Genomic DNA, 23,385 nt, shown 5'->3' on the forward strand with positions numbered 1-23,385 from the left:
GATTTGCTTTGAGATGCGTGTTGGATATTCAGTAACGATAGCTGAAGCGACAAGAAAAACAATTGAAGTCTAGAAACAACAGAGTGAGGTCAGGAGTGGCAGGTGGTGGGATCGCGTCATGCGGACAATAGAAATTCAATTCAGGTTCGTGCGACAATAGGAAGACAGCTATACTTAGAGTCACGGAAAACTCTGCTGAGTCGCTCTCACTTGAGCGGCGCAGTGAGAGTGGGCAAACGTTGGTGATCGTGACAGTGAAGACGGCTGCCAGCGCGGAGGCAGGGTCGAGCATGGCTCTTGCTGTACTACGTCGCGATAAGAGCGACTTCCAAGATAGCAGCCAGATCTGGAGAGATTCGTCATGCTTGCGACTCCTGATAATACTCGGTCCCGAATTGCATCAACTTCTCTCTCGGTGTCTGGGTCGAGGAGGTGAGTTGCGTTTTGGTGGCTCCGAGCTACGGCCGGCGTTAAGGAGAGGTTTGGCCGCTTCGAGGCGTGACCTCGGTACCCCAGCTTTCCCCACAGTTGGGGGCTGGCAGTAGCTGTCGGCTCCGACAAGACACGGCATCCGATGATGCTAACGTCATTCAGGAAGATGGGCGCATGCGTTAAAGCTGCAGTTTTGATTCCTCCTTTGTCTTCTCCCTGCATCGCCAATTGAGGCTTACTATAGGTGAGTACCTGCATCCGTCCCAAGACTTTGCGCACAACTGACGTACGCGTAGATATTGATCAACATGCCGTTCAATCCTCCTTCATGGGTGCCGCAGCTCCCCTTCGACCCGCCAGACTCGATTCCCATCTGCGACTTTATGCTCGATGAGCACTATGGCCGTCACCCGCTCGGCTACTCGAACGACCCCTTCACCTGCGGGTTGACCGGGAAGACATACTCGTGTTTGGATATGCGAGACCGCGTCGAGGCTCTCGCCCGAGGCTTATCGAAGGAGCTTGGCTTCAAACCTAACGAGGCGACTGAATGGGACAAGGTCATTGCGGTCTTCTCCGTCAACACGGTAAGCATCTTCAGCTGATGGATTTACGAGGATACTGACGTCGGCTAGATCGACACGCTTCCATTGGCATGGGCTACGCATCGTCTGGGTGGTATCCAATCGCCCGCCAATGCTGCGTACAGTACTGCTGAGCTCGAATACCAATTGAAGAACTCCGGCGCGAAAGCCCTCTTCACCTGCGTCCCCCTCTTAGACACTGCGCGACAGGCGGCCAAGAACAGCGGCATCCCCGAGAATCGCATATACATACTGGAGGTGCCCGAATCGTTTGCTGGCAAGAAAACACCAAAGGGGCTCAAGACGGTCGATGATCTCATCCGTGAGGGCGAGAAGCTCGACCGTCTGCCGAAGTTGAACTGGGAGAAAGGCGACGGAGCTCTGCGGACCGCGTTCCTTTGCTACTCTAGCGGTACTTCAGGGCTACCGGTAAGGAGTGAACGTATTGCACGTATGCGCAACTATATACTAACATGTTACACAGAAAGGTGTCATGATCTCGCACAGGAATGTCATCGCCAACACAAGTAAGTATGCCTTCATGTCGCATCAGATACTAGCTGACCACAAGCAGTGCAAATCACTACCTACGAGAAGCCGTACAGAGACACGATCATCAACGACGTACGAAACCAATCCGACTACACCGAGATCGCCCTGGGCCTCTTGCCCATGTCGCATATCTATGGCCTGGTTGTCATCTGCCATGCGAACGTCTACCGTGGAGATGGTGTCGTAGTCCTCCCCAAGTTTGAGTTTGCGTCAACTCTGCAGGCCATCCAAGACTATAAGATCAACTCGTTGTTCTTGGTCCCACCGATTATCATTCTCATGACCAAGAACAAGCCCCTGCTCGACAAGTACGACCTCAGCTCCGTCTGGTCGATATTCACAGGCGCTGCACCGTTAGGACAAGAGACGGCAGAGGATCTCTCGAAAATATTTCCTTCTTGGAAGATCAGACAAGGATATGGCCTGACAGAGACATGCACCGTTGTTTCCTCGTCCTCCCCCGATGATATCTGGTTCGGCTCTTCCGGTTCCCTGCTGCCTAGCATCGAGTGTAAGATCGTTACTATTGAGGGCACTGAGATTACTGGCTACGACCAGCCTGGCGAGTTGCTAGTCAAGTCTCCTTCAGTTGTGTTGGGCTATCTGAACAACGACAAGGCCAACAAGGAAACGTTCCAAGATGGGTACATGCGCACCGGAGATGAGGCTGTATTCAAAAAGGGGGCGAATGGTCACGAACACGTCTTCATCGTCGACCGAATCAAGGAACTCATCAAGGTTCAGGTACGGCCTCCAATCCCTGTGAAAGGAATCTTAAACTAACAACATCCTAGGGCCACCAAGTCGCACCTGCAGAGCTCGAAGCACATCTCCTTACGCATCCTGCCGTAAACGACTGCGCCGTCATCCAAATCCCCAACGAGAAGACCGGAGAGGTACCGAAAGCTTTCGTCGTCAAATCACCGTCAGTCGGCCTCGAAGAGAACGACCGCGTCCTCGCTCGCGAGATTCAAAAGCACGTCGAAGAACACAAGGCGCGATACAAGTGGATCAGCGGTGGTATTGAGTTCATCGATGAGATTCCGAAGTCGCCGTCTGGAAAGATTCTGCGACGGTTGCTGAGGGATAAGGAGAAGGAGAAGAGGAGATTAGCAGGCAGCAAGCTCTAGACACCTTTACTAGTGAGGGGCTGTTGTTGTTCTTGCGATGCCTGTTGTGAGTCGTTTCCGCGTCCCTGTTCGCGATATCAGATACCGTTATAAGTCAATATATTCGAGTAACCACAACCACCTGTTCTACATCCTGTCAATATAACCTGATGCAGTGAGGATGGATACTAATGTAAGCTCCAATGAAGACGCGTTGCCTCTCGTACCAGGGTGCTTCTGTAGTAAGCTGATAGCTCCCCACTCGGCCAAGTGGGTATAGCTCCAGCCAGCTGCCCACATTCAACCCCCCCTTTTTGCCCTAGCGAATGCACAATTTCACGTCCAGCAAGTCCCTCAGTTTTGCTACCAGCGCTTCCGGAACAACTACATAAGCCTTACAGTTTCTCCAGTTGTTATAAAACAGGGCTCGTTGGTGTAGTTGGTTATCACGTCAGTCTAACAAGGGGTCTTCAAAAGCCACCAGTTAGGACACTGAAGGTCCGGAGTTCAAACCTCCGATGAGTCAAGAGGAGCTACAGTTGCTGTGGTGCATTCGTTTTTTTGTTGCGGGGGAGGGCAGTGAATAGGCGTGGGCGGTCCTGGGGTTTTTTTGGTAGATCTCAAGTTGGCGAATGAATACACACATTTCACTCCAAAATACCTAAATTGATGCTTCAGAGGGACATATCACGTAGTTTTCGAATTCCAACCATTCGTTTTTGAAAAAAATGTTCGTTGGCAGGGGTGGGGACAAAGAGGCGAAACTTCGGCACACGAACTTCGGGAACGCGATGCAGCGAGCCTTATACAACACAGCAACTTGTGCTATTCCGAAAGCCAAAGATAGTCATAGCAGCCTGAGAAATACATTGAACGAGATTGACGAAGTCTATTATATGCATATAGTGGGCAATACTATCTCTTGTGATAGGGACGTAACCCGATTCACGTCTGTTGAATATGCAGCGTTCGCATTAATATATAATGTATGTTAGACAATTAGAAGCACCTTACACAAGGGAAAAGCTCAACAGGTCTAGAGCCTACGTTAACGTTGGGCCACCTACTTTGCATGTTTTTATATTAATGTAGGCTCCACAGTGTTTATATCTTCCCTTGAACAAGGTAGAGACACGTATTAGCGTATAGTGCATCGCTGTATTTGTGTTGCAGTCCCGTTTCCATGTGCCAAAAAAAGTTGGGTGTGTCTGACATACCCGAAACCAAAAAAACTTCAATCTCCACCAACACCCCACCACGCATACCACCACGTCTCCCTACCCTACCCACGGCCTCTACGGATCCAAAAAGAGAGGTCTTGCCCGGAATCGAACCGGGGTTGCCGGAAGATACTGATTTTGAGATCAGAATCCGGAGTGATAACCGCTACCTGGATGGTTATTAGCGGGGGCAAGTTGGTAAGTGAGGAAGAGGATCTACGCACACTACAAAACCGATTGTAAGCGAGTTGCTTGACTGATTGATGGTGCGATGGAAAATAATACCGTTTACATTGGTAGTTGCATGTGCGCGAAACGGACTTCTAGGTTTCGATGGTCTGGCCGTGGTGGGGCTGCGAGGAGAATTTGCTGGAAAGTGGTGCGAGGACGCCGATGTATGCCGGGATCGGGGGGCACAGCTTTACTCGCATCACAACATCACATGCAGACTGATCGAGTATCATAGATAGCGGTAATGATTGTAGGATTCTTCACAAACTACCAACTTGGATCATTGCCCCTGAGGCTAACCCCTGCCCATCCCCCACCAAGTAGCGAGTGAATATCGCCCAGGCTACACCTCCAACCAAGACAAAGTGGATATAGAACGCTCGTGCAAAGGAAAAACAAGCAAGGGAATAAAGGTCGCTCAAAGACCACGAGGTAAAGGTAGCGAGAGGGGTATCAATGGTGCGCAGCAGCGAAAGCCGGCCGAGAGAAGAAACATTACAATAGGCGGTACGAGTGATAAGATGCGCGCGAGCACAACCGCTTTCTAGCCTTGCAGTCAGGCCCCTAGGGTTTGTTGAGCGAGTGGGAGAATAAAAAAGGTGAGTTGAAGTAGAGTGACGGTAGGAAAGATGCAGACGAGGTATGTGGGACCTCCGCACAATGACGTTGAGTCGTATGGGTCGTTGCCCTAGCAGTGAGAGAATAAAACGGTACAAGCGAAAGATGGAAGACGTTCGAAAGACAAATGGGCGACAGGCGGTGGAAGACATCCGAGCGACCGTAAAGCATGCCCGTCACACGTGAGCGAGTCGTAAGTGCAGTGTGTTGTTTAGAAACCACGGAAAGGATCGTTAGCGTCGAAGTCGAAGAGACCACCGCCTCGATTCGACTGGTCGCGCGTGCTTGCGCTCCACTGGCTGCTGCCACGTCGGCGACGATGTTGCATGTGCGGTGCTCGTCCGCCGTAGCTGCTCAGCTGTTTTGGGTCGCCGAGAGCGTTGTCGATGAAGGCTTCCATGCGGACTGTGCCCATGGTGTCGAAGAAGTGCTGACGAGTCGATGTGCTGGCTTCTGATGTTCGCGAACTCATGGCGCCGCTGTTGGGGTTGTAGACTGACGAAGGTACTGATGGTGGTACGCCGGCACTGTACATATCAGATGATACGTTGGAGTACACCGACGGTACATGCTGGTGCGAGAAACTGCGGAAGGGGACAGTTGGAGGAGGTGCGCTCGGTCCGGTAGAACTCCTCTTCCTGCCGTGCTGTGGCCCGCGAGGAATAGTTGGAGGGCTAGCAGAGTCTGGCATAGCCGTTTCGAATCCAGCAAGAGATGGCAAGCTAGGCATTGGCTCATCTTGAGCTGCGTAACGAGCCATGACTGGGTTGGTCCTTCCCTTGGCGAGACGCACAGAGTCCTGAACACGACTACGGCGGAGTGTCGCACCTTGTTGACGTTGGAGTGTTTCGTCGACCGGCGGAGGCACCGGTGGCAAAGAAGTCAGATCTGGCATGGGTGCGCTCGAATGGGCGAGGAAAGAAAGGGCCGTCAGCCAGAGGTAATGCCTTTCGCGGGACGATGTGGTGAATTTGAGTGCGCGAGCAGGAGTAAGGATGAGGATGGAGCGGTTGAAGAGTGTCTCGTTCTTCGGGGCAGGACAGGTGTCGGCGACATCGAGAACAGACTGGATGACGACTAGTGGTGTGTTAGTAGATAGAAAGTGACATGAACTCGAGAGACTTACGCTTGCGACCACTCTTACCCATCAACGCGGAACCAGTCGTTGGCTGTTTGCTACTCCACAAGATGGCTCTTTCATATGGAGATATCCAGACCCAACGCTTGTGTCTCACACCATGGCTAGCCAAAGAAGCCTCCTCTGCCGCTCGACTGACATCCACCGGCGTGTCAGGGCCACCAAAGGTCTTCCTCTTGCGCACGTACTTCCACATGAACTCTCCAATCATGGCTGCAGCGATCGCATCGACGACACTAGTGTGCGAGACAGAAGTGTTGGTAGATCCGTTGGCTGTGTAGCTTGTCGCTGCGGTTGCATTTGATAGTTGGTGACGGTGGCGGAAGCCACTTGCGCTGGCAATGTCGCTCGGTAGTGGAGGGATAGAAGATGTGTCGGCAATGCTCGGAGTCGCGGGCAGTGTGGGTGATCTGCTACGAGAGCGTGCGCCCTTGGAGACAGGAGCAGCAGATCGCACCTTGCGTAGGCTATCTTTCCGCTGATGTTTCACGCCATATGGACGGCGACCAGCGTACGAGCCACTATTGCGAGGTGTTGGGCTTTGCGAACCTTCGCTCTTGCTCACTGGCTTGTTGCGGGAGCTGGATCGAGTGGGAACCGGGAAGGGTGGCTTGGGAATGTTGTGCGCTGCGGTTCCGCTGTGGATCATGGCAGATCGTCGGATGCTGGGCTGGCGGCCGATAGAGTTACGCTGTGCCTTGCCAACTCTAGAGGGTTTCTCCATCGAGCTACGCTTAGACGCTATAGATACACTGTTGACAGAATCCTCCGATGGCCTAGGCATGGGCGTCGATTCCTTGTCTTCAGGAACAGGGGTAGGCGGGTTCACTGGCCGTCCGCTCTTTGCATTACGCGATGAAAGCATTGGGGTAGAGAACTGTGGGCTCCTATAGTCGTCGTCGCTCAGGTCCGCGTCGTCATCCTCTTCATCAGACGAAGGGCCGTCGAAACCGGCGAAAAGGCTGCTTGTTCGGAAGGGTCGGTTGAGCATGTCTGAATGAAGCTGGCGTGACAAAGGTCCGTTGTCGTTGTTTCCTGGGTAACGATTCTCAACCTTCTTCTCGGCAGCCTTCTCAAGACGGGTAATGAAGTCCTGGCGAGACGTGGTCTTGAGAGTTGAGTTCTCGGCATCGCTAGAATCCTTCTTAATTGTCTTGACGTGATCTGCCTCAGGAGTGCCAGGCTTGGAGGTTATAGCAGAAGGAAGGAGATGCGCAGGAAGCTTCACAGCTCTCTGATCAATCCTGATTGGCTCAGTCTGCATGCCAGTCGAAGACATTGGAGCTATCAGGTCGCCGGTGGTTTGAGTCGAGACAGTCTTGGTTCCTGGAGGAAGGATAGGGGCCTTGGGCGACGAAGGAGCAGATGTAGGAGCATGGATAGCAATAGAAGGGATTGTTATCGGTGCTGGCGGTGGCGCTCTAGTAGGCTTTTCTGGTACTACTTCAGGCTCGATCGGCGAGTCTGTCTGCGTTGCTGTAGACACGAGCTGAGTCTGGTAGACTGGCGACAAGGGTGCTTTGTCTGATGGCTGAGGAATCCTAGGCGTAGGTGGCGGACTGAGAGGCTGTTCGATTGTCTGAACCGAGCTTGAGGTCGTTGTGCAAATTTCAGGGCTGGCTTGAACAGGCGGGCTGGAAGTCAAGGGTACTGAAACACGCTTCCGACTTTGGTTGGCCTCAACCTCAGCAGCAGTAGATGGGAAATCATTCGACTTGGTCTGGACAGATGGCTCAATAGTTTGCGACGTCGCTTCCACCATGACCAACTTGGCAGGTGATGGTGGAGGCGACGGTTGCACACCGGTGTCGACATAGATTGGTCGCGTTGGCGGGAAGACGAGAGTAATATCGCGAGGCGTCAATGTTACTGACGATTGAACCGTTTCATATGACGACTTCCGCGGCTCGGTATCATCGGCAGCCATGACAGGGCTATCCCATGTAACTTGCTGGGTATCGCTGCTTAATCCTAAAATGCGCTTTGCTTTTTCGTCAGGTAACATCGACTGTCGCGACTCGCGGACTCTTCGAGCCCGCATTTCATTCTCAGGGAAGTCGTCCGAGTCAAGCTCCAGATCATCCAACTCTTCCTCTTCTTCATCGAATGTGAGCTCGTCTGCAAGACTAAGACCGTTGCCTCTGCCATATCCATCAGAGCTCATCAATGACATCCGGTAGCTGCGTCCAATGCTCCTGTAACTGCTGTTGCTTCTGTTCCTGGAATGACGTCCAAGACGTGTGGATGACCTTCGCTGTGGCGATGAACGTACGCTTCCTGCGTCGCTCTCCGGTATACCAGTGTCCTTGCTCGGGTCTTCAGCCTCACTCTCGACACCAGCCTCTTCATTGGCAGCTTCTTCTTGGATAGCGATCTCGTCCAAAAGCATCCTCAAGCGGGTCTCTGACACATGAACACGTCGCTCCAGAATTCGTTTTTCTCCTGCCCACTCTTCTTTTTCGCGAGCCCACATGTCGTGCACCTTGGTAGAGTCGTCATCTTGGCTTCTTGTCCTCTTTTCTGCTGCAGCTAATTTCTCTCGCAAGTCGGCATTGGTCTCCTTGAACTTGTCTCTTTCACCTGCAATCTCTTCTAATGCAGCAAGTGTTTCGGTCTCGAAGTGCTGGAGCTGGCGTTTGACGGCTTTGCTTTCCTTGTTGGACGAGGAAAGCTGTTTGGCAAGGGCATCGTTTTCGGATCGCGCGGTGTCTAGGTTTGTCTCCAGATCATCGATGAACCTGTGTTTCGAATCAAGTTCCCGGCGGAGATTCAAGATCTCGGAGACTAAATTGGCATGCAAGGTTGGAGTAAAGCGGCGCGGATCCAAAACTGAGATACTCTCGTCGTTGGCAGCATCGTCCCAACTGGAACTGTTGTCGTGTGGAAGTGGAGGTGGTGAACTGGGAACATCGCTTCCTGGTGTTTCGTGTGTTGAGGTTCTTCGGGATAAGGAGCTGTATGGAGTTCCAGCGGGGGTGGGAAGCGGGTGGTTGGTCAGGAAGGTTTCCTGGTCGGAAAAGTAGTCGGTAGCCATGTCGGGCGTATTGTCTAGGCCAGGAAAGTATATTATGTAGTAGGGAGTTCAGAACCACAACGAAGTGGTGCTGTAGGTACGTATAGCTTAACACATGCCTGTAATAGAGTCAGAATATGTCAATGGCGCGTCTCCTGTTGCCGTAGCCAGGGGTGTCTTTATGGAGTCTCTGTCGACGCGCTTCCACAACTGATTGTTGTAACAATAGCGATTGTATCGACCACCAATAGACATGGCAATGGTTCACGTACCGGTCGAGTCGTTCGTACTACGATCGGGTATTGAATGCTAGTTACGTGGGATAGCAGGAGTTGTCCTCAAGGATAGTGGATAGCGTCGGATCGGATTACGTGGGGTAGATATATCGACGGCAGCGTTCGGATGGTCTGGATACTGCAGTAGAAGGTCAGTACCAAATGGCTTCCAAGCAAAGAGTCCTGTCGTAACGAACAGGTCCAGTCACGAATCAATGGCGTGTACTTACGGTTCAAAGGAATGACGTGACAATGGTGAAAGTCGATAGATAGAGAAACGTGCTCAACTCATTCCATACATACGATGCAAATGAGATGAAGAAAGCGACTAATGGCGCGTGCTAAAACACTTTTGGTGGTAAGAAAAGAACTGTCAAGCAACGGGCAGCGGGCCCTACGAAAATGATACCCGTGTGTCGTCAACGGCACGGAGCGTAGGGAGGAGAAGGAGGGACAGGCACAACTTGAGCATGAAATCGCTGTGATCGCCCATGCATCAGCTAGGATCCCGGAACGCAGGCACAAGTCCGCACAGTCCAAGAGGAGGCGGGACTATGGCCAAAGGCACGAATAGGATTCCTGGGATCAATCAAACCCCATCTGTGCCTGCTCAAATTTGTTTCGATGTCCGAGTCCATCTGCTTATGCACATCTCCGCACTAGCGAGCACAAGTATCCCTGCATGCAGGCTGAGCCGAGGGTCCCCTGGACTACAGGGACACTATTGGCTCAGGCCATCCGCTTTCCGCTTTTCAGCCAAGCGTCATTGGCTGCGCATTTAGGTCCAACGTTCCCTTAAATGCGTCCCGCGACGACGGCCAATACCTTAGCGAGGTGAAGGAAATGACCCGACAAGGGGTAGGTGGTAACGAATGCGGGTGGCAGTAACGGTGTTGACGAAGGGGGTGTGACAGATGCGCGAGAGGAGCAGCATCAGCAGATGTGAGGCGCAAGTTCATACGACCCTGGGCGCAGCTGGCTTCAGACGAAAGTTGCGTGGACGGTAATTTGCCAGATGGATATTATCGCCGTCCAAAGCTCCGCGTATGCCTTGCCCTATCAGTGATTCTGGACGCCTCCGGCGTAGTCTGGCGTTGTTGATGAGCTGTGATTCAGGGTTTCAGCCTCTGCCCACGCCGCAAACTTGGCCCACTGTGGAAAGCTTTGGACCAAGTGGCACGTTCGTGTCCCGGTCCGAGCTATCAAACTCTCGATGGCGCCCAACGCTCCGGTGCGCCAGTGCGGTACCGTTAGGTTATAGCCATCGCCTGTAATTAGAACATCGATCTTGAGACTTTGATCACGTTTCGGTCTGGCAATCCCATGCCTGTTGGAAGCCTCAAAAAGGAGGCATATATGGATTGCCATACTGGTAGGCAGTTGCATGAATGAGCAGCCTTATCCTGTACTGCCGAGTCAGGTGAGAGTCAAGCAGAGGTAGTCGACTTCCTACTTTGAGACGAAAGGATTCATCCGTGCGCTCTTGGCGGTGCAAAGGAGCCGAACTCGAGTCCAGATCGACGACGCAATTCTACAAGTTGAAAGTAATGGAAACCTCAGCCTCAGAGTTCTTTTTGTGAGATGCTTAGTTATCATGCCAGAGTGTATTTGTAGCAGTCCTCAGTCATGGTCAGTCGGGTAGTCGAGTAATGAGTTCGGCACATGTGAAAGTTGAGGATCGCAGGCCGTCTTCTTACCCCAACAAATCGAGAGCAAGATCCACGCTACCATGACGTTTGATCTCTGGCCAGGCTGAGCCTGTCGAATGGGCAATCCCCCGCGGACGGGAAGGATACAGTTTGAAGGCGTCGCGCGACGTGCAAGTGGCATCCTGAACGCGATCGATTGACGTTTCGTTGAACGCCTCCAAATAAACAGCCTTGCTGTGTGGTGGAATTGCTCGCAACCATCGTTCTGAATCGATACTTCGCCGATGGGGTTCACGAATAATGGACCCCGAGTGTAACAAGGGATACTTAGTCCACCAGCGGAGAGTGGGCCTGATGTGCGGACAGCTGAGGGCGCAATACGGCGGCCTGGCAATCAGCAGAACATTCCATGATTCCACCCGACACGCGACATAACAGCTCACGATCCAACTGTCGCACAATGTATGCCTCGTCAGGTGTCAGTCGGTATTGCTCGGCCCTACTGGACCTCGTGGTTGTCTCAGAAAAGCAAATAGGAGATTTGCGTCGTAATCGGCTACAGCGCCCTGAACCTTCGGCGTGGACGAGAAGCTTAGACGATATAGCATGACGCGGAAGCGCCGGTGCCGGCTCACCCTATTTTAGCGTGCCCCTCTCGTTGTCCTGCGCCATCCCTTCTTGCTTTGCTCTGCTAGCTTGTAGGCGGGTGGCTGGTGGTGCCCTCTGACTGGGTTGTCTGCTCGACCGCAGGCAGCCAGTGATTGCAAGTTCAGACGTCAGGGTTCCCGAAGCCAGCAGCCCCGCCATCGCGTGACTAAGCGACTATCCGCCGAAAATTCGAGCAGACAGTCATAGCGAGCATATCGTGATATTTGCGACAACAGTTGTGAATTCTTCGAAACAACACAGGCGACATGGCGCAACCAGATCAAAATGGCCCACCGGCGGCGTCTGCAGATTTGCCACCAGCAATGGCTGATGTCAAGTCGAAAAAAGTAGACGATTTGCTGAAAGAGATGAACCGTATGCCAATCTTCATGACCAGTCTAGATGAAACAGATGGCGAGGGAGGCGAGAACATGGCGCTCGAGGCGTTGAAAGCGATGGCGTACGAGGGAACCCGTGCGGAGATCGCTGAGAACTTCCGGCAACAAGGCAACGAATGCGCGCGGGCAAAGCAATGGACAGACGCGAAAGAGTTCTACGACAAGGCAATAGCGGCGCTCAAAGGTCCACAAACGAACCCCGATCCAGATGCGGAAGGTCCGGACGTTATTCCCGTAGAGCTTGACGAGAAGGAGGAGGCGGAGAAGGAAAGGGCGATTGCGGAGGCTGTCTATGTCAACCGAGCATTATGCAATTTGGAGAAGAGTGAGTTTGCAAGCACACCCGAAGACAGGCATTATGGCTTCTTCACCAAAGTTTCGACTATGGTCTGCTGACATGCGGCAGAAAACTATCGCTCTTGCATTCAAGATTGCGTATCAACGCTCAAGATCAACCCCGCAAACGTCAAAGCCTTCTACAGATCAGCCACTGCTGGTCTAGCACTCGACAAGCTACAGGAAGCAGCCTGGGCTTGCGACAGAGGCCTGGCCCTAGATGCCAACAACGCCCCCCTCAAGGCCCTCAAAACCAAGATCGATGCTCGGAAGCAGTACATAGAATCCGTCGAAAAGGCGCGTCGCGAACGAGAAGAAAAGGCTGCATCAGAGCGGATAACACTTAAACTCGCCTTGAGGAGCCGGAATATCCTTACGCGGAGCACGGAAAAGCCCCCAGATCTGGAAGACGCCACTGTCAAGCTGGAGAACAGCCTGGATCCTTCCTCAACACTCACGGTGCCAGTCATACTGCTGTATCCCATGCACTCGCAGTCGGACTTCATCAAGGCGTTTTCCGAGAAAGAGAAGCTAGACGAACATCTCGAATACATCTTCCCGCTACCATGGGACGAGAAGCACGAGTACACCATCGACAACGTAGAGTCCTACATGGAAACTGCAGCCGGCGGCCTCATCAAAGTAGGAAAGAAGATGAGCCTAGGCAAAGTACTCGGAAGCGGAAAGCCAGAGATCGTCGACGGTCTGGTAACGATAAGCGTGATACCAAAGGACAAGGCAGCTGGTTGGATAGAAGAGTTCAAGAAGCGGAAAGGAAAGACGGCATAAGTGGGTTCAACGCACATGCTCGGCAATCCCGAGGAGCGCATCAAATAGAACCGCTCACCGGACCGAACGATGACGATGTCTAGACGAATCGACGATATAAATGAACAGACACATGCAAAAAGCTACGGGCACCAAGTGCCAACCCCTCACATCACCCTCCGCTCTAACCAATTCCACAAAATCTCCGTGGCCTCCGTACATGATCGCTGACGTACCTCCCGCACCGACCAGCCACAACGTGCATCGCGTACAGTATCCCCACTCAATCACTGCCCTGACCTGTGCTGTCCTGTCCGAGGAGCTCATCGGGCAAACCGGCTATATCAAACCACTTTTATGAACTCGACCACCAACTTCGCCCAAATAGTATACAGAGGCTAAATAGGACTCTGACCACCTTCCAGATCGTGTTCCGCCCGTACCCTCCAGCCCGGTAACGGGATGCATGCACGAACGAACGCATCAAGGTGCATTCTTTCCTGCATGCGCAAGAACAACTGGCAGCGGCTACGTGCAGCAAATGTTTCAAATTGACAACGGCTTCCCGCTGCTTAACCCAATTTATTGTACTGTATATGATTTACCCTGCAGCCACACCACCATCGCGTACCGCATTAAGCAGGCGTTCGCACGGCTCGCTTATGCAAGGTACATCTTTTGTCCCATGGTTCAACACGTTGCGCGGCTGCAGGCTGGCTGAGAAATAGCTGGTGGGGTCGGGGCTAGGGGATGTCGCATTTTAGCCGTCGGTGCGTTGTTGGGGCCCGGACGTGCCATTGGCGGTAATATCGTGGAATGACAATGAGGGGTTGGACCAATCACCACGACAGCACGAAGGGATTTTATCTAATGCTTTGGATTTTTATGTTGGGAAAATACATTGGTGTGATGTGCTGCAGGAAGTGCCTGTACCGTCGCCAAACAGGGGCTGACAACGTCATCCGCTGACAGATAGGAAACATGGGCCCGGGGGTAAATTGTACAAGATGAACCTTCACCACATATGATAGCCATCCAACGCCCGGTCGCCATGGTACTTCCGCTCGAGTGAAAGCAATCGCTAGGTCTACTGGAAGGTTGCCGAAGCAATCTGAATGTGAACATGAGGCCGATAACATGAGAATATTAGAACATGACAGAAGCCGACAGTTCTGATACCCGAAGTGGTTGGATCGCAAGGTACATGTAATGTGTAGTATGCCGCGAGATGGTATCTGGGGCATCTGGAGTACTGAGCTACTCCTTCACGTAGAGCCTGTCCTTTCGCACCATCGCTTCCTTCAGGTCATGCCAGGCCATTCTGCTCATGAACCTATCGGCACCATGATGGTACTTCTCGGGCTCCCGTACCACTTCGTCAGCCTTGATCTGCTCCAGGTAACCCAAGAACCTGACATCGGTACGGCCCAGTTGCCGACGTCCGCCAAAGTACATTGTGACCTTGCGGAGCTTGGCGTTGCGGAGGACGCGGAGGCAGTTCGCCAGGTAGTCGTCGTTCAGATAGCGACGCTCCTCGTTGGAGCGGACATAGGGTGTGTCCTTTGGGCGTGCGTCATCGAAGACGAATTTGACATCGCGAAGGTATTGAATGTTCTCGGGGCCGATCATTCTGAGGAAATGCAGTACGTCCTGGTAACCGATCTCCTTGGGTACTGGCTCCCAGTAGGGTCCCCGAGTATCGTAGTGCCGGTGGAAGGAGAATGTGTTCTCGCCGTATAAGATCGAACAGCCTTCGTTATGCACCAGCTTACAGGTCCTGAGGAATTGACCAGACTTGGTCAGGCTTTCCTTGGGATCGATGGCCGTCATCGGAATCCTGAGCTTCGAGGTCTTGTCCTTGCGAGCGAAAAGGTACCGATAGATAGTGTTCCTTAGCTCGGGCGGCAGATCAGTGAAGCCTACGCTGCGTACCGCGGACTTTCCGGCTGGCTGCGGACCTGTGACACGGGGCTTGTTCGATTTGCCTGGCTGCATCTCATGTAGTTTGCCCTGCTCGTTGGTCTGTAGGATGGTGCTGTCGAGCTTGACGAAGAGTGGACCATGGAAGCCTAGCGGGACGTTGAACTGCAAGGTCATGGGCGGCTTCTTCGGAGCACTCCGATGAAAGGCGCCGGCATCCTCATTGTCGGTGAGGTCATCGAGCTCCTGGCGGTAGACAACGGGCTCTAGACGCGGAGACGGGGGTGAGGGACTGCGCTTGCGCTTCAGTGCGCCCTTCTTCTTCTTGTCTGAACGGCTGCGCGGGTCCATATCGTCCTCTTCTTCCTCGTCGCTCAACTCGCTCAACTCACTCTCGGTCAAGGCGTCAAAGTCGGCGTCTTCGAAATCGACGTAGCCTGCCACTTTCTGAATCTTGCCTGCGCTCTTTCGAACCGGACGGCCTGTCTTCTGGTTGTACTGCGTGATCTTGGAAGGGCTGCCTAGCTCCGGACTCGAGTCGCGACTCTTCGGTGTTGTTGGAGGAGGCAGGCTCGGTGTCTTGAGTTTGGGCGCCATGATGTGATTCTTATATGCGGACACCTTGCTAGTTGAGGCTGTTAGCGGTGTAAGAAACGGTCACGCTTGGCCGTTGGATGACCGCTGTTAGAAGCAGAGGGAGAGGTAGAGGTTGCGGCTGCGGTCAAGATGGGGCTGATGCAGTAGACGCGGGGTCAGTAAACAGAGAAAGCGCGTCTAAGGCAGTGACGGTCGTTGCCACGCGCGCTTTCCAGGCTAAGGACTGTTACTAGTAGCCTTGGCAGTAGGCTGGAGGAGGTGAGAGCAGTGTCCTCCATCCATGCTCAGAAGTTCTGGTGATCCCACCTGGAGACTGGGTGCAGGCTGTCACATGTCTTTCGTGCACGAAGCTCGAGACGGCACGTTGAAGACACTGATCAGAAATGGATCACAGTCTGTGTGTGAAGAAGCTGCCAAGTGGTACTGTCGTGAGTCCGTCAGGGTCTCTCAGGGTCAGGGTGAAGGTGAGTGGAAAGCGTGTCCAGCCGTGTTATCTAGCAGGAGCAAAACTCAGTTCCGCGTTCGGCTTCTCAATTAGCAGTTACGCATGCTGAGAGTTAAAGTGAACCGCTGTTGCTTCGCCTGCTTATGTGAAGGTGTAGAGTCAATATAGTCGACGTCATACTGAGGTGTGGCACATTCATGGTGAGTAATTCTTATTAGCAACAACAAGACGTGGTGACAATAACGATTACATTGAAATGCTACATACAAGGTGACGACAGCGGGATTGACTGAAGGCACTATACATTTCGTGCTCCAGACCGTACCGCGCCGGACACATCACAGCAGCATCAACAGATGCTTCCTACGTAACGAGCCGATCATAGATTTTTTCGTCCCCCTAGGTGGTGGGTGCCGGGGCGTGTCAACAGCTCCCACATCGGCCAGCTTGCGCCAGCCAAGTGAGGATGCAGCTGAGTTGAAAGCAGTCATATCATCTCGGGTTTAGTTACGTGAAGAAAAGAAGAGAGGACGCGAGACGGAAGCGTCGATGTTTTACCGCCGGAGAACGGAGAAACGGCGCCGAGGCCTTGACCCCTGCCAGTGCCGCCCTAGTCCGTGATTAAGCGGGCCCATCGTTTCGTTGCCTCATTGAGACTACGAGTCCGGCTGGCATCGAGCACGTTTATAAGGTCGCGCCACGCTTCCACTGCGTATACCAGATCGACGCAACATGGCGAACCTCAGAGCAGCCTGCAGAGCGCCTTTGCGCCAGCTCACCTCTCGCTCCACAGCCTCAATTGCCACCGACCATGCAAGAATACAGACACAACAATGGCGGGGCTATGCGACAAGTATGGATGCGCAGCAAAAGGTACATCTTATGATAGCAGGATGAAGCGGGCAGAAATACTAACAAGCGGCAGATCCTCTCCCAAGATCTTGAACAGGCCGATCCCACCGTCTACCAAATCATCAACAGGGTTCGTTGCCACATGCCCGAGTCGCATATACGAAGACGAAGCTCACAGTAGTTTTCTTGCAGGAGAAGAACCGCCAGAAGCACTTCATAAACCTCATTCCCTCGGAGAACTTCACATCGCAAGCCGTGCTCGATGCGCTCGGCAGCGTGATGCAGAGTACGTTCTGCGCATCCTCACACCACAACCTCAAGCTTACACGGCGCCATAGACAAGTACTCAGAAGGATACCCAGGCGCACGGTACTACGGAGGAAACGAGCACATTGACGAGGCCGAGCGCCTTTGTCAGCAAAGAGCACTCAAGGCATTCGGTTTGAGCCCTGACGAGTGGGGTGTCAATGTCCAACGTGAGTCAGTCGATCAAATTGCTGCATCTTCTTCTAACACAACACAGCCCTCTCCGGATCACCTGCGAACCTCTATGCCTACTCCGCTGTCCTCAATACCCACGACCGTATCCTCAGTCTCGACCTCCCCCATGGCGGCCATCTATCGCACGGATACCAAACACCCACCAAGAAGATCTCCGCCGTATCCAAGTACTACGAGACTCTCCCATACAGGCTGAATGAGAAGACTGGTATCATCGACTATGAGAAGATGTCGGAGCTGGCTCACCTGTACAGGCCAAAGGTCATCGTTGCGGGCACATCAGCATACAGTCGGTTGATCGAGTACGAGCGCATGCGAAAGCTGGCAGACGATGTTGGCGCATACCTCCTCTCCGATATGGCTCACATTTCAGGTCTTGTTGCCGCCGGCGTTATCCCATCTCCGTTCCCCCACTCCGATATTGTTACCACCACAACACACAAGTCGCTGCGAGGCCCGCGAGGCGCCATGATCTTCTACCGCAAGGGTGTGCGGAAGGTTGACAAGAAGGGCAAGGAGGAGATGTACGACTTGGAGGGTCCCATCAACGCATCCGTGTTCCCAGGCCACCAGGGAGGACCCCACAACCACACCATCACTGCTCTGGCTGTAGCTCTGCAACAAGCCTCCACCAAAGAGTTCAAGGACTACCAACAACAGGTTCTTGACAACGCCAAGTCACTCGCACAGCGTCTCGGCGACTCAAAGGAGAACGGCGGTCTCGGCTACAACATCGTCTCGGGCGGCACAGACAACCATCTTGTCCTTGTCGATCTCAAGGACCGTGGTGTAGACGGTGCACGAGTAGAGCGCATTCTTGAGCTTGTCGGCGTCGCGTCGAACAAGAACACTGTTCCCGGTGACAAGTCCGCCATGAAGCCCGGTGGTCTGCGTCTCGGAACTCCCGCCATGACAACTCGTGGCTTCCAGACCGAGGATTTCAAGCGCGTGGCTGACGTCGTGCACCGCGCTGTCGGTATTACCCAGAAGCTTGACAAGGACGCCAAGAAGAAGGCCGAAGACACTGGTCGCAAGAACCCCGCCAGTGTAGCCGCGTTCAAGGAGTACGTTGGTGAAGGCGAGGACATCACCGAGATCATCGAACTCAAGAAGGAGGTTGAGGACTGGGTTTCTACATTTGCGCTACCTTGGGACAAGGCGCAATGATGACGAACAGCACGATGAAAATGTATACCTTGTAGCAGGGTTTAGGCGTTCGAGGTGAAGGAGGGCAATTTTATGTATATACGATAAGCTTCTTTTCACGGCTACGAGAACAATAGCTCGCTTGCCTCCACCACCAACCCACTCTCACCACACTTCCATAATCATTGTTCACTTCCCTTCTCATTAATTTGCTTTGGTGCTGCTTAAGGTCATGCTATCCCTCCATTCTTCCATCTGTTCCAGTCCTTACTCTGCCTCCAAGCACCACAGTCCTTACCGACATATTCTACCCAAGCAGAGACCACAAATCCTCAATACGCTGCCGAGTTGACACCACCATGCTCATCATTACTATTATTGCGCTCCTCGTCTTCATGAACCACACCGGCGGCGCATTGGTACTCGCCCAAGATGCTACCACGGCGCGTACATCTACACTTACCACACCCATCTTCATCTACCTTACTCAGCCCTCCGATACCACAACCGAGGCAACGTCATCAACAACCTCCACCACTGCGACTGAGTCCACCCCGGCGACTACCGAATCAGAGCACCAAACCACTACCCTCACACTCCACTTCGTCTCGCCAACTACACCAACAGCAAACCCCACGAAAAGCACCACCATCAACGACTTCGGCGAACGAACTAGCCTCTCAACCGAACATCATGATTGGGTCGTAGGCGCAACAGTGTCCCTACTATGCTACGACTTCCTCATCATGGTGGCGTTCGCGTGGTGTTGGGTCATGGGCTGGTTCTGGTGGTGGAGGAAGGTCGATAGAGGGAACGGGCAGATGGATGGGGAGAGGAATATGGAGTGGTGGAGAAGGAGGGCGGTGGTGGATGAGAATATGGAGAGGGAGATGCGGAGGTTGGGTATGGTGTGATGTATTTAACGATGGAGAAGGAGTAGGAGGTTGGGGACTTTTTTTTTGGAAGAGGTGGATCTTATACGACCTGTATCATTACTTTGAAATCATCATTACATTCGACGAACCGGGCGTCAGATCGCTATACCATACACATGAACCCGCTTCATCTCCATCTCCATCTCCATCTCCACCTCCATCTCTAACCACCTACCCATGCATAGTCTGCCCACCCGGCCCCCTCTCCCAAAACTCCAGCGTAAGCGCAGCAAGAAAACAAGGAATCTCCTTCCTGCCCTCCACCCAATACACAATCTGATCGCGTATCTCGCCCGCAAACACACTCTGCTCTCCACCCGACACTTTCATCGTCCCGTTCTCGCCGTCAAACACTATACTGTTCTCTCCATCCTCGTCTGCTTGTTTGAACATGCTGGTGACCTTGACACGCCCGTTGGGCATAAAGTCCAGCTTCCAGCCTAGAATGGAAGCGACGGCTTCTCTGAACTCGAGGGATTTGGCGGCCCAGATTTGTTTGAGACGCTTGATTTTCTTCTCGGACGAGGCGAGTTGGGTTTTTATTTCTTCGAGCTCGTCTCGGGCGGCGTCGAGTGTAGCGGCGGGGACGGTGGAGGGGGGTGTCATTTGGTTCTCCAGCTGATCGATGAGTTGGGCGTTGGCTTCGCGGAGATTGCGTACGGTGCTCAGTTTGAGGGCTTCGGCGTCGGCCGTGGGGTTGGATTTTAGCTCCAGGACGCGTGTTCGTGAGGATTCTTTTAGCTTCTTCAGCTGCGAGTGCTGAGCTTTGTATTCGGATTCGACAAGCTTCTGCTTCTTCTGTAGGGCGTGGATGTCGTCTTGTAGTTGGCGGTTTTTCCGGCGTAGTTCGCCTACGCGTTCGTCGTTCTCGTCTGTATCGAGAGCGCGCTTCTGGCCTGTTGTCGCAGGCGCGGGTTTCTCCAAGTTGTTGAACTCTTGTTGTAGAGTGTCGACCTCTTTGCGATATTGGTCAACGAGATCTTCAAGCTCCTTTATGCGTTCAGACTTTGCAGCGTCGAATGTGTCGGGCTGCATTTCACGCTCTTCGTCGTCAAAAGCCTTGACTTGGGCGCGCAGGAAGTCGACTTCCTTGGTTGCGAGAGCCTTCTGTCGTTCGAGACGCGCTCGCACCTTTGCGTCGGCACTGTTCGTCGCGGCGGTGTTTCCGGCGGCCTTGAGTTGCTGAATTTCCGCCTGTAGTTTGGCCTTCTCCTCTTCGAGTGCTTGTATGGTAGCGTCCTTGACAGTGAGCTCAGGCTTGATCTCTCCCAGCCTGTTGAGCAGATCGGTTCTCTCTATGCGCTCTTGGATGAAGGCTCGCGCGAGGTCTTGGGGGGTTTCGAAGAGTACTTCGCCGTGTATTTCTGCCTCGGCCTCGAGGTACGACGTCCAGGAGTCGCGCTCTTCTTCCAAGACCTGCTTCCTCAGCTCTGCCTCTCCCAACTGCCGTTCTAAGTCATCCATCATGCGCAGCTTTGTCTGCAGCGACCGCTTCTCCTCCTCGACCACCTCAATCGCTTTGTGTTGCTTCCGGTACTGCTTGAGCTCAGTATTCTGCTCTCTCGTCAGGGTCTCCAGCTTCTTGATGTGTGCGACCTGATCGGAAAGTTCCCTCTTGATGACTGCCAGTGTTTCCGCATCGCCCGTTATTGCCTTCAGGCGCAAGACCTCAGCCTCCATCTGACCGACTTCCTCCTCCTTCTGCGCAAGCTTCTTCTGCGACGTTTGTAGAGCGTTGACCTTGGCCTGTAGATCTGCATGCATCTCCTCCACGCTCTCCTTCAGTGCTTTGTGCTCTGTTTGTAGGGTGTTGTATCTGTGCTCGTTCTGCCGTTGCGACGTCGACAACTCCTCCTTGACCTCGTCGTATTCCTCTTGTAGCGATTGCGCCCTCTCTTGACTCTCCCGCAATCGCCGTTCCAGCGCTTGCCGCTCGTTCGCAGCCTTCGTCTGTGCCTCCGACATCTCCTTGGTCAGCGCATCGTATTTCTTCGCGGTCATGCTGTTCGACGCCTCCACCTGCTGGGCCTTGCGAAAGTCGGCATCGGCGCGGTTCTGGGCGTCGCGGAGTTCCTGCGCATGCTCCAGCTTCATCATCTCCTTTTCTTGTTTCGCGGTTTCGAGCTCATATCGCACCGTGTTGAGTTGGGCGCGGAGGTCTTCATTGATCGGGTCAGAAGGCACAACCGTGTGCGGCGCATTCTGGGAGGCTCGTAATGTGGTTCGAAAGGTTTCGCGCAGAGGTTCTCGTTTGGCAGTCGTAGGCGCGGGTGTTGGCTCCTCTTCCTCGCCGGTGAGGAAGTTGAAGGAGGGCTGGGTCGTGTTGCGCACCGCCATGGCAGGAGCGACTCCGTGTTGGTTTGTTTGTTGTGTCGCGACGGGTAAGGAGCGTATATAGTCGTGGTTCAGATGTGGAGGCTATTATTATGCCATGACTATTGGCGAGGAGTGTTCTTTCCTCGCGACGGGGCGCAGATTCGAGGCGAGTGGTGGGTAATTGGTGGTTCCTGTTGTCGCAAAGCACAGTGTCTGGGGTTCACGGCGCCGTTCGGGCAAGGCCGCCTCAGGCCTAGCGCGTGAGCCCTGGAAGTGCGTCTGGCGCGCAAGCACGTGGCTTTCACTCTACACAAGTCACGTCACAACTCGAGCACGCTGCAGTAAGAATCAAGTCTTCATTCTAGTTTCAAGGCCATTGATGATAAAACTGCGGCTGCATCGTGAGTTGCAGGGTCAACTACTTCCTACTCTCGTACACCCGCCCACGCTTTCGAAAAGACATCGCCTTCGCCATCCCTCCAGCCCCATGCAACACAGTAATGCCGGAGCAGCATTTCCAGCTCCTCCAGTTCGTCTAGGAATTCCAAGCTAGCGATGCGCTCCTTCTCCTCGTCGTCGATCCACTTTCGCCAAATCGTACTTGTGTCCGCGACCTTTGCCCCGTCTGTCAAGCCATAGCCCTGAAGGCGTGCACGTTGGTCGCCCAACTCAGGATACGCTATCAATGTATGAAGGTGAATGTTGCGGGACTGGAGGTTCGAGATCATGGTGCGACCAAAAGCATCTTGGGGCAGGATGGGCTCGTAGAGAATGAGAGACGCAGACGTCGCAGTTTGTAGGTAATGTGTGAGCAGTGACGACACTATTGATTTCACTGTCGAGGGCTGCAGGTAGACCAGGCACATCTCAGACAGGATCAACGTAGGTATGCTCGGGTCCAGGTTCGGAATCTGAGGTAGGGGTTTCTCGTCCGATGGGTCGGCCAGAGTACGTAGGTCGAGCGCATGGATGTTGTACGTGTCTGAGTGGTAGGAGGCTGAAGTTGATGGTATGTGCAGTAGCTTTCGGTAAAGCAGCGGTTGCCTCTGTATGGTGGCTATCTTGGCGAGCGTGTTCGAAGGGAAGTCGATTTCGTGATATACGAGGCGCGTTTGAGGGTACAGGTCGAGGAGGCGGAAGAATCGCGTGTCGGTGCCGGCACCTAGAGAGATGATCTGCTTCGCCGACGACGGGTAGGTGACGAGGAACTTGGCGACGAGGAGGTCGATGGCCGAGGTGCGGACATAAGTGCCTCTGTTGAGCAACGGCAGCTTCCTCGTCGTCTGTTGTGTCGCGAACAGCTTCGCGTATGGGTCGTGAAGATAACCTAGCTCTACACAGCTCACCCTGCTCCCCGCCGCATCTTGATCAGTCCCCTTGACGGCATCGTCGAGAACCTGGGCCCTTGTTTCACTGGAACCTCCAAGACCACCTCTTCCACGTCCTCTACCTCTTGATGGTCCGCCGCGGCCTTGTCCGAGAAGAGTTCTTAGGTTGGGGATTTCGTTTGAGGAGGCCATGTCCAAGTTCGAGATGGGCGGAAGTGGTGGGGTTCCAAGCTCCAGGTCCGCGCGCTAGGGCTGCACGCCAAGCCTCTCGCCCGGCCTGCCTTTGGCACTTCTGGAGATTTCTTTGACGCGCCCGTCTTCACTCACCTGTTGCGCCGACACCACCGCCCGACACTCGTTCCCCCGCATCAACG

The 23,385-nt window shown here is 53.5% G+C and overlaps 7 protein-coding genes and 1 non-coding gene across 8 annotated transcripts; 4 read left to right on the top strand and 4 right to left on the bottom strand.

Moving 5' to 3' along the window:
* Positions 1-740: 740 nt before the first annotated feature.
* On the top strand, positions 741-2,698 carry J4E79_002129 (uncharacterized protein; the record flags this gene model as incomplete). The annotated part of the gene is made up of 5 exons (XM_049351031.1): positions 741-1,019; positions 1,068-1,445; positions 1,501-1,543; positions 1,591-2,312; positions 2,363-2,698. The coding sequence occupies 5 exons, from the start codon at positions 741-743 to the stop codon at positions 2,696-2,698; spliced, it is 1,758 nt and encodes a 585-aa protein (XP_049214870.1).
* A 403-nt stretch (positions 2,699-3,101) lies between these two features.
* On the top strand, positions 3,102-3,203 carry J4E79_002130. The gene has a single exon. It is a non-coding gene; the product is annotated as a tRNA-Val (tRNA).
* Positions 3,204-4,957: 1,754 nt separating this feature from the next.
* Positions 4,958-8,918, bottom strand: J4E79_002131 (uncharacterized protein; the record flags this gene model as incomplete). Its single annotated transcript, XM_049351032.1, has 2 exons — positions 4,958-5,823; positions 5,873-8,918. The coding sequence occupies 2 exons, from the start codon at positions 8,916-8,918 to the stop codon at positions 4,958-4,960; spliced, it is 3,912 nt and encodes a 1,303-aa protein (XP_049214871.1).
* Positions 8,919-11,735: 2,817 nt separating this feature from the next.
* J4E79_002132 (uncharacterized protein) lies at positions 11,736-12,992 on the top strand (the record flags this gene model as incomplete). Its single annotated transcript, XM_049351033.1, has 2 exons — positions 11,736-12,192; positions 12,274-12,992. The coding sequence occupies 2 exons, from the start codon at positions 11,736-11,738 to the stop codon at positions 12,990-12,992; spliced, it is 1,176 nt and encodes a 391-aa protein (XP_049214872.1).
* Positions 12,993-14,228: 1,236 nt separating this feature from the next.
* On the bottom strand, positions 14,229-15,488 carry J4E79_002133 (uncharacterized protein; the record flags this gene model as incomplete). Its single annotated transcript, XM_049351034.1, has 1 exon — positions 14,229-15,488. One exon carries the CDS (start codon positions 15,486-15,488, stop codon positions 14,229-14,231), a length of 1,260 nt encoding a protein of 419 aa, XP_049214873.1.
* A 1,177-nt stretch (positions 15,489-16,665) lies between these two features.
* On the top strand, positions 16,666-18,453 carry CBS2 (Cytochrome B translational activator protein cbs2; the record flags this gene model as incomplete). The annotated part of the gene is made up of 5 exons (XM_049351035.1): positions 16,666-16,806; positions 16,859-16,915; positions 16,978-17,071; positions 17,124-17,261; positions 17,309-18,453. 5 exons carry the CDS (start codon positions 16,666-16,668, stop codon positions 18,451-18,453), a joined length of 1,575 nt encoding a protein of 524 aa, XP_049214874.1.
* A 1,085-nt stretch (positions 18,454-19,538) lies between these two features.
* Positions 19,539-21,704, bottom strand: J4E79_002135 (uncharacterized protein; the record flags this gene model as incomplete). The annotated part of the gene is made up of 1 exon (XM_049351036.1): positions 19,539-21,704. The coding sequence occupies one exon, from the start codon at positions 21,702-21,704 to the stop codon at positions 19,539-19,541; it is 2,166 nt and encodes a 721-aa protein (XP_049214875.1).
* A 404-nt stretch (positions 21,705-22,108) lies between these two features.
* On the bottom strand, positions 22,109-23,203 carry J4E79_002136 (uncharacterized protein; the record flags this gene model as incomplete). The annotated part of the gene is made up of 1 exon (XM_049351037.1): positions 22,109-23,203. The coding sequence occupies one exon, from the start codon at positions 23,201-23,203 to the stop codon at positions 22,109-22,111; it is 1,095 nt and encodes a 364-aa protein (XP_049214876.1).
* Between the last annotated feature and the right edge of the window lie 182 nt (positions 23,204-23,385).

Source organism: Alternaria viburni (genome assembly GCF_023758015.1).
Source record: "Alternaria viburni strain BMP 2772 chromosome Unknown scaffold_3, whole genome shotgun sequence".
NCBI classification, from domain to species: Eukaryota; Fungi; Ascomycota; class Dothideomycetes; order Pleosporales; family Pleosporaceae; genus Alternaria; species Alternaria viburni.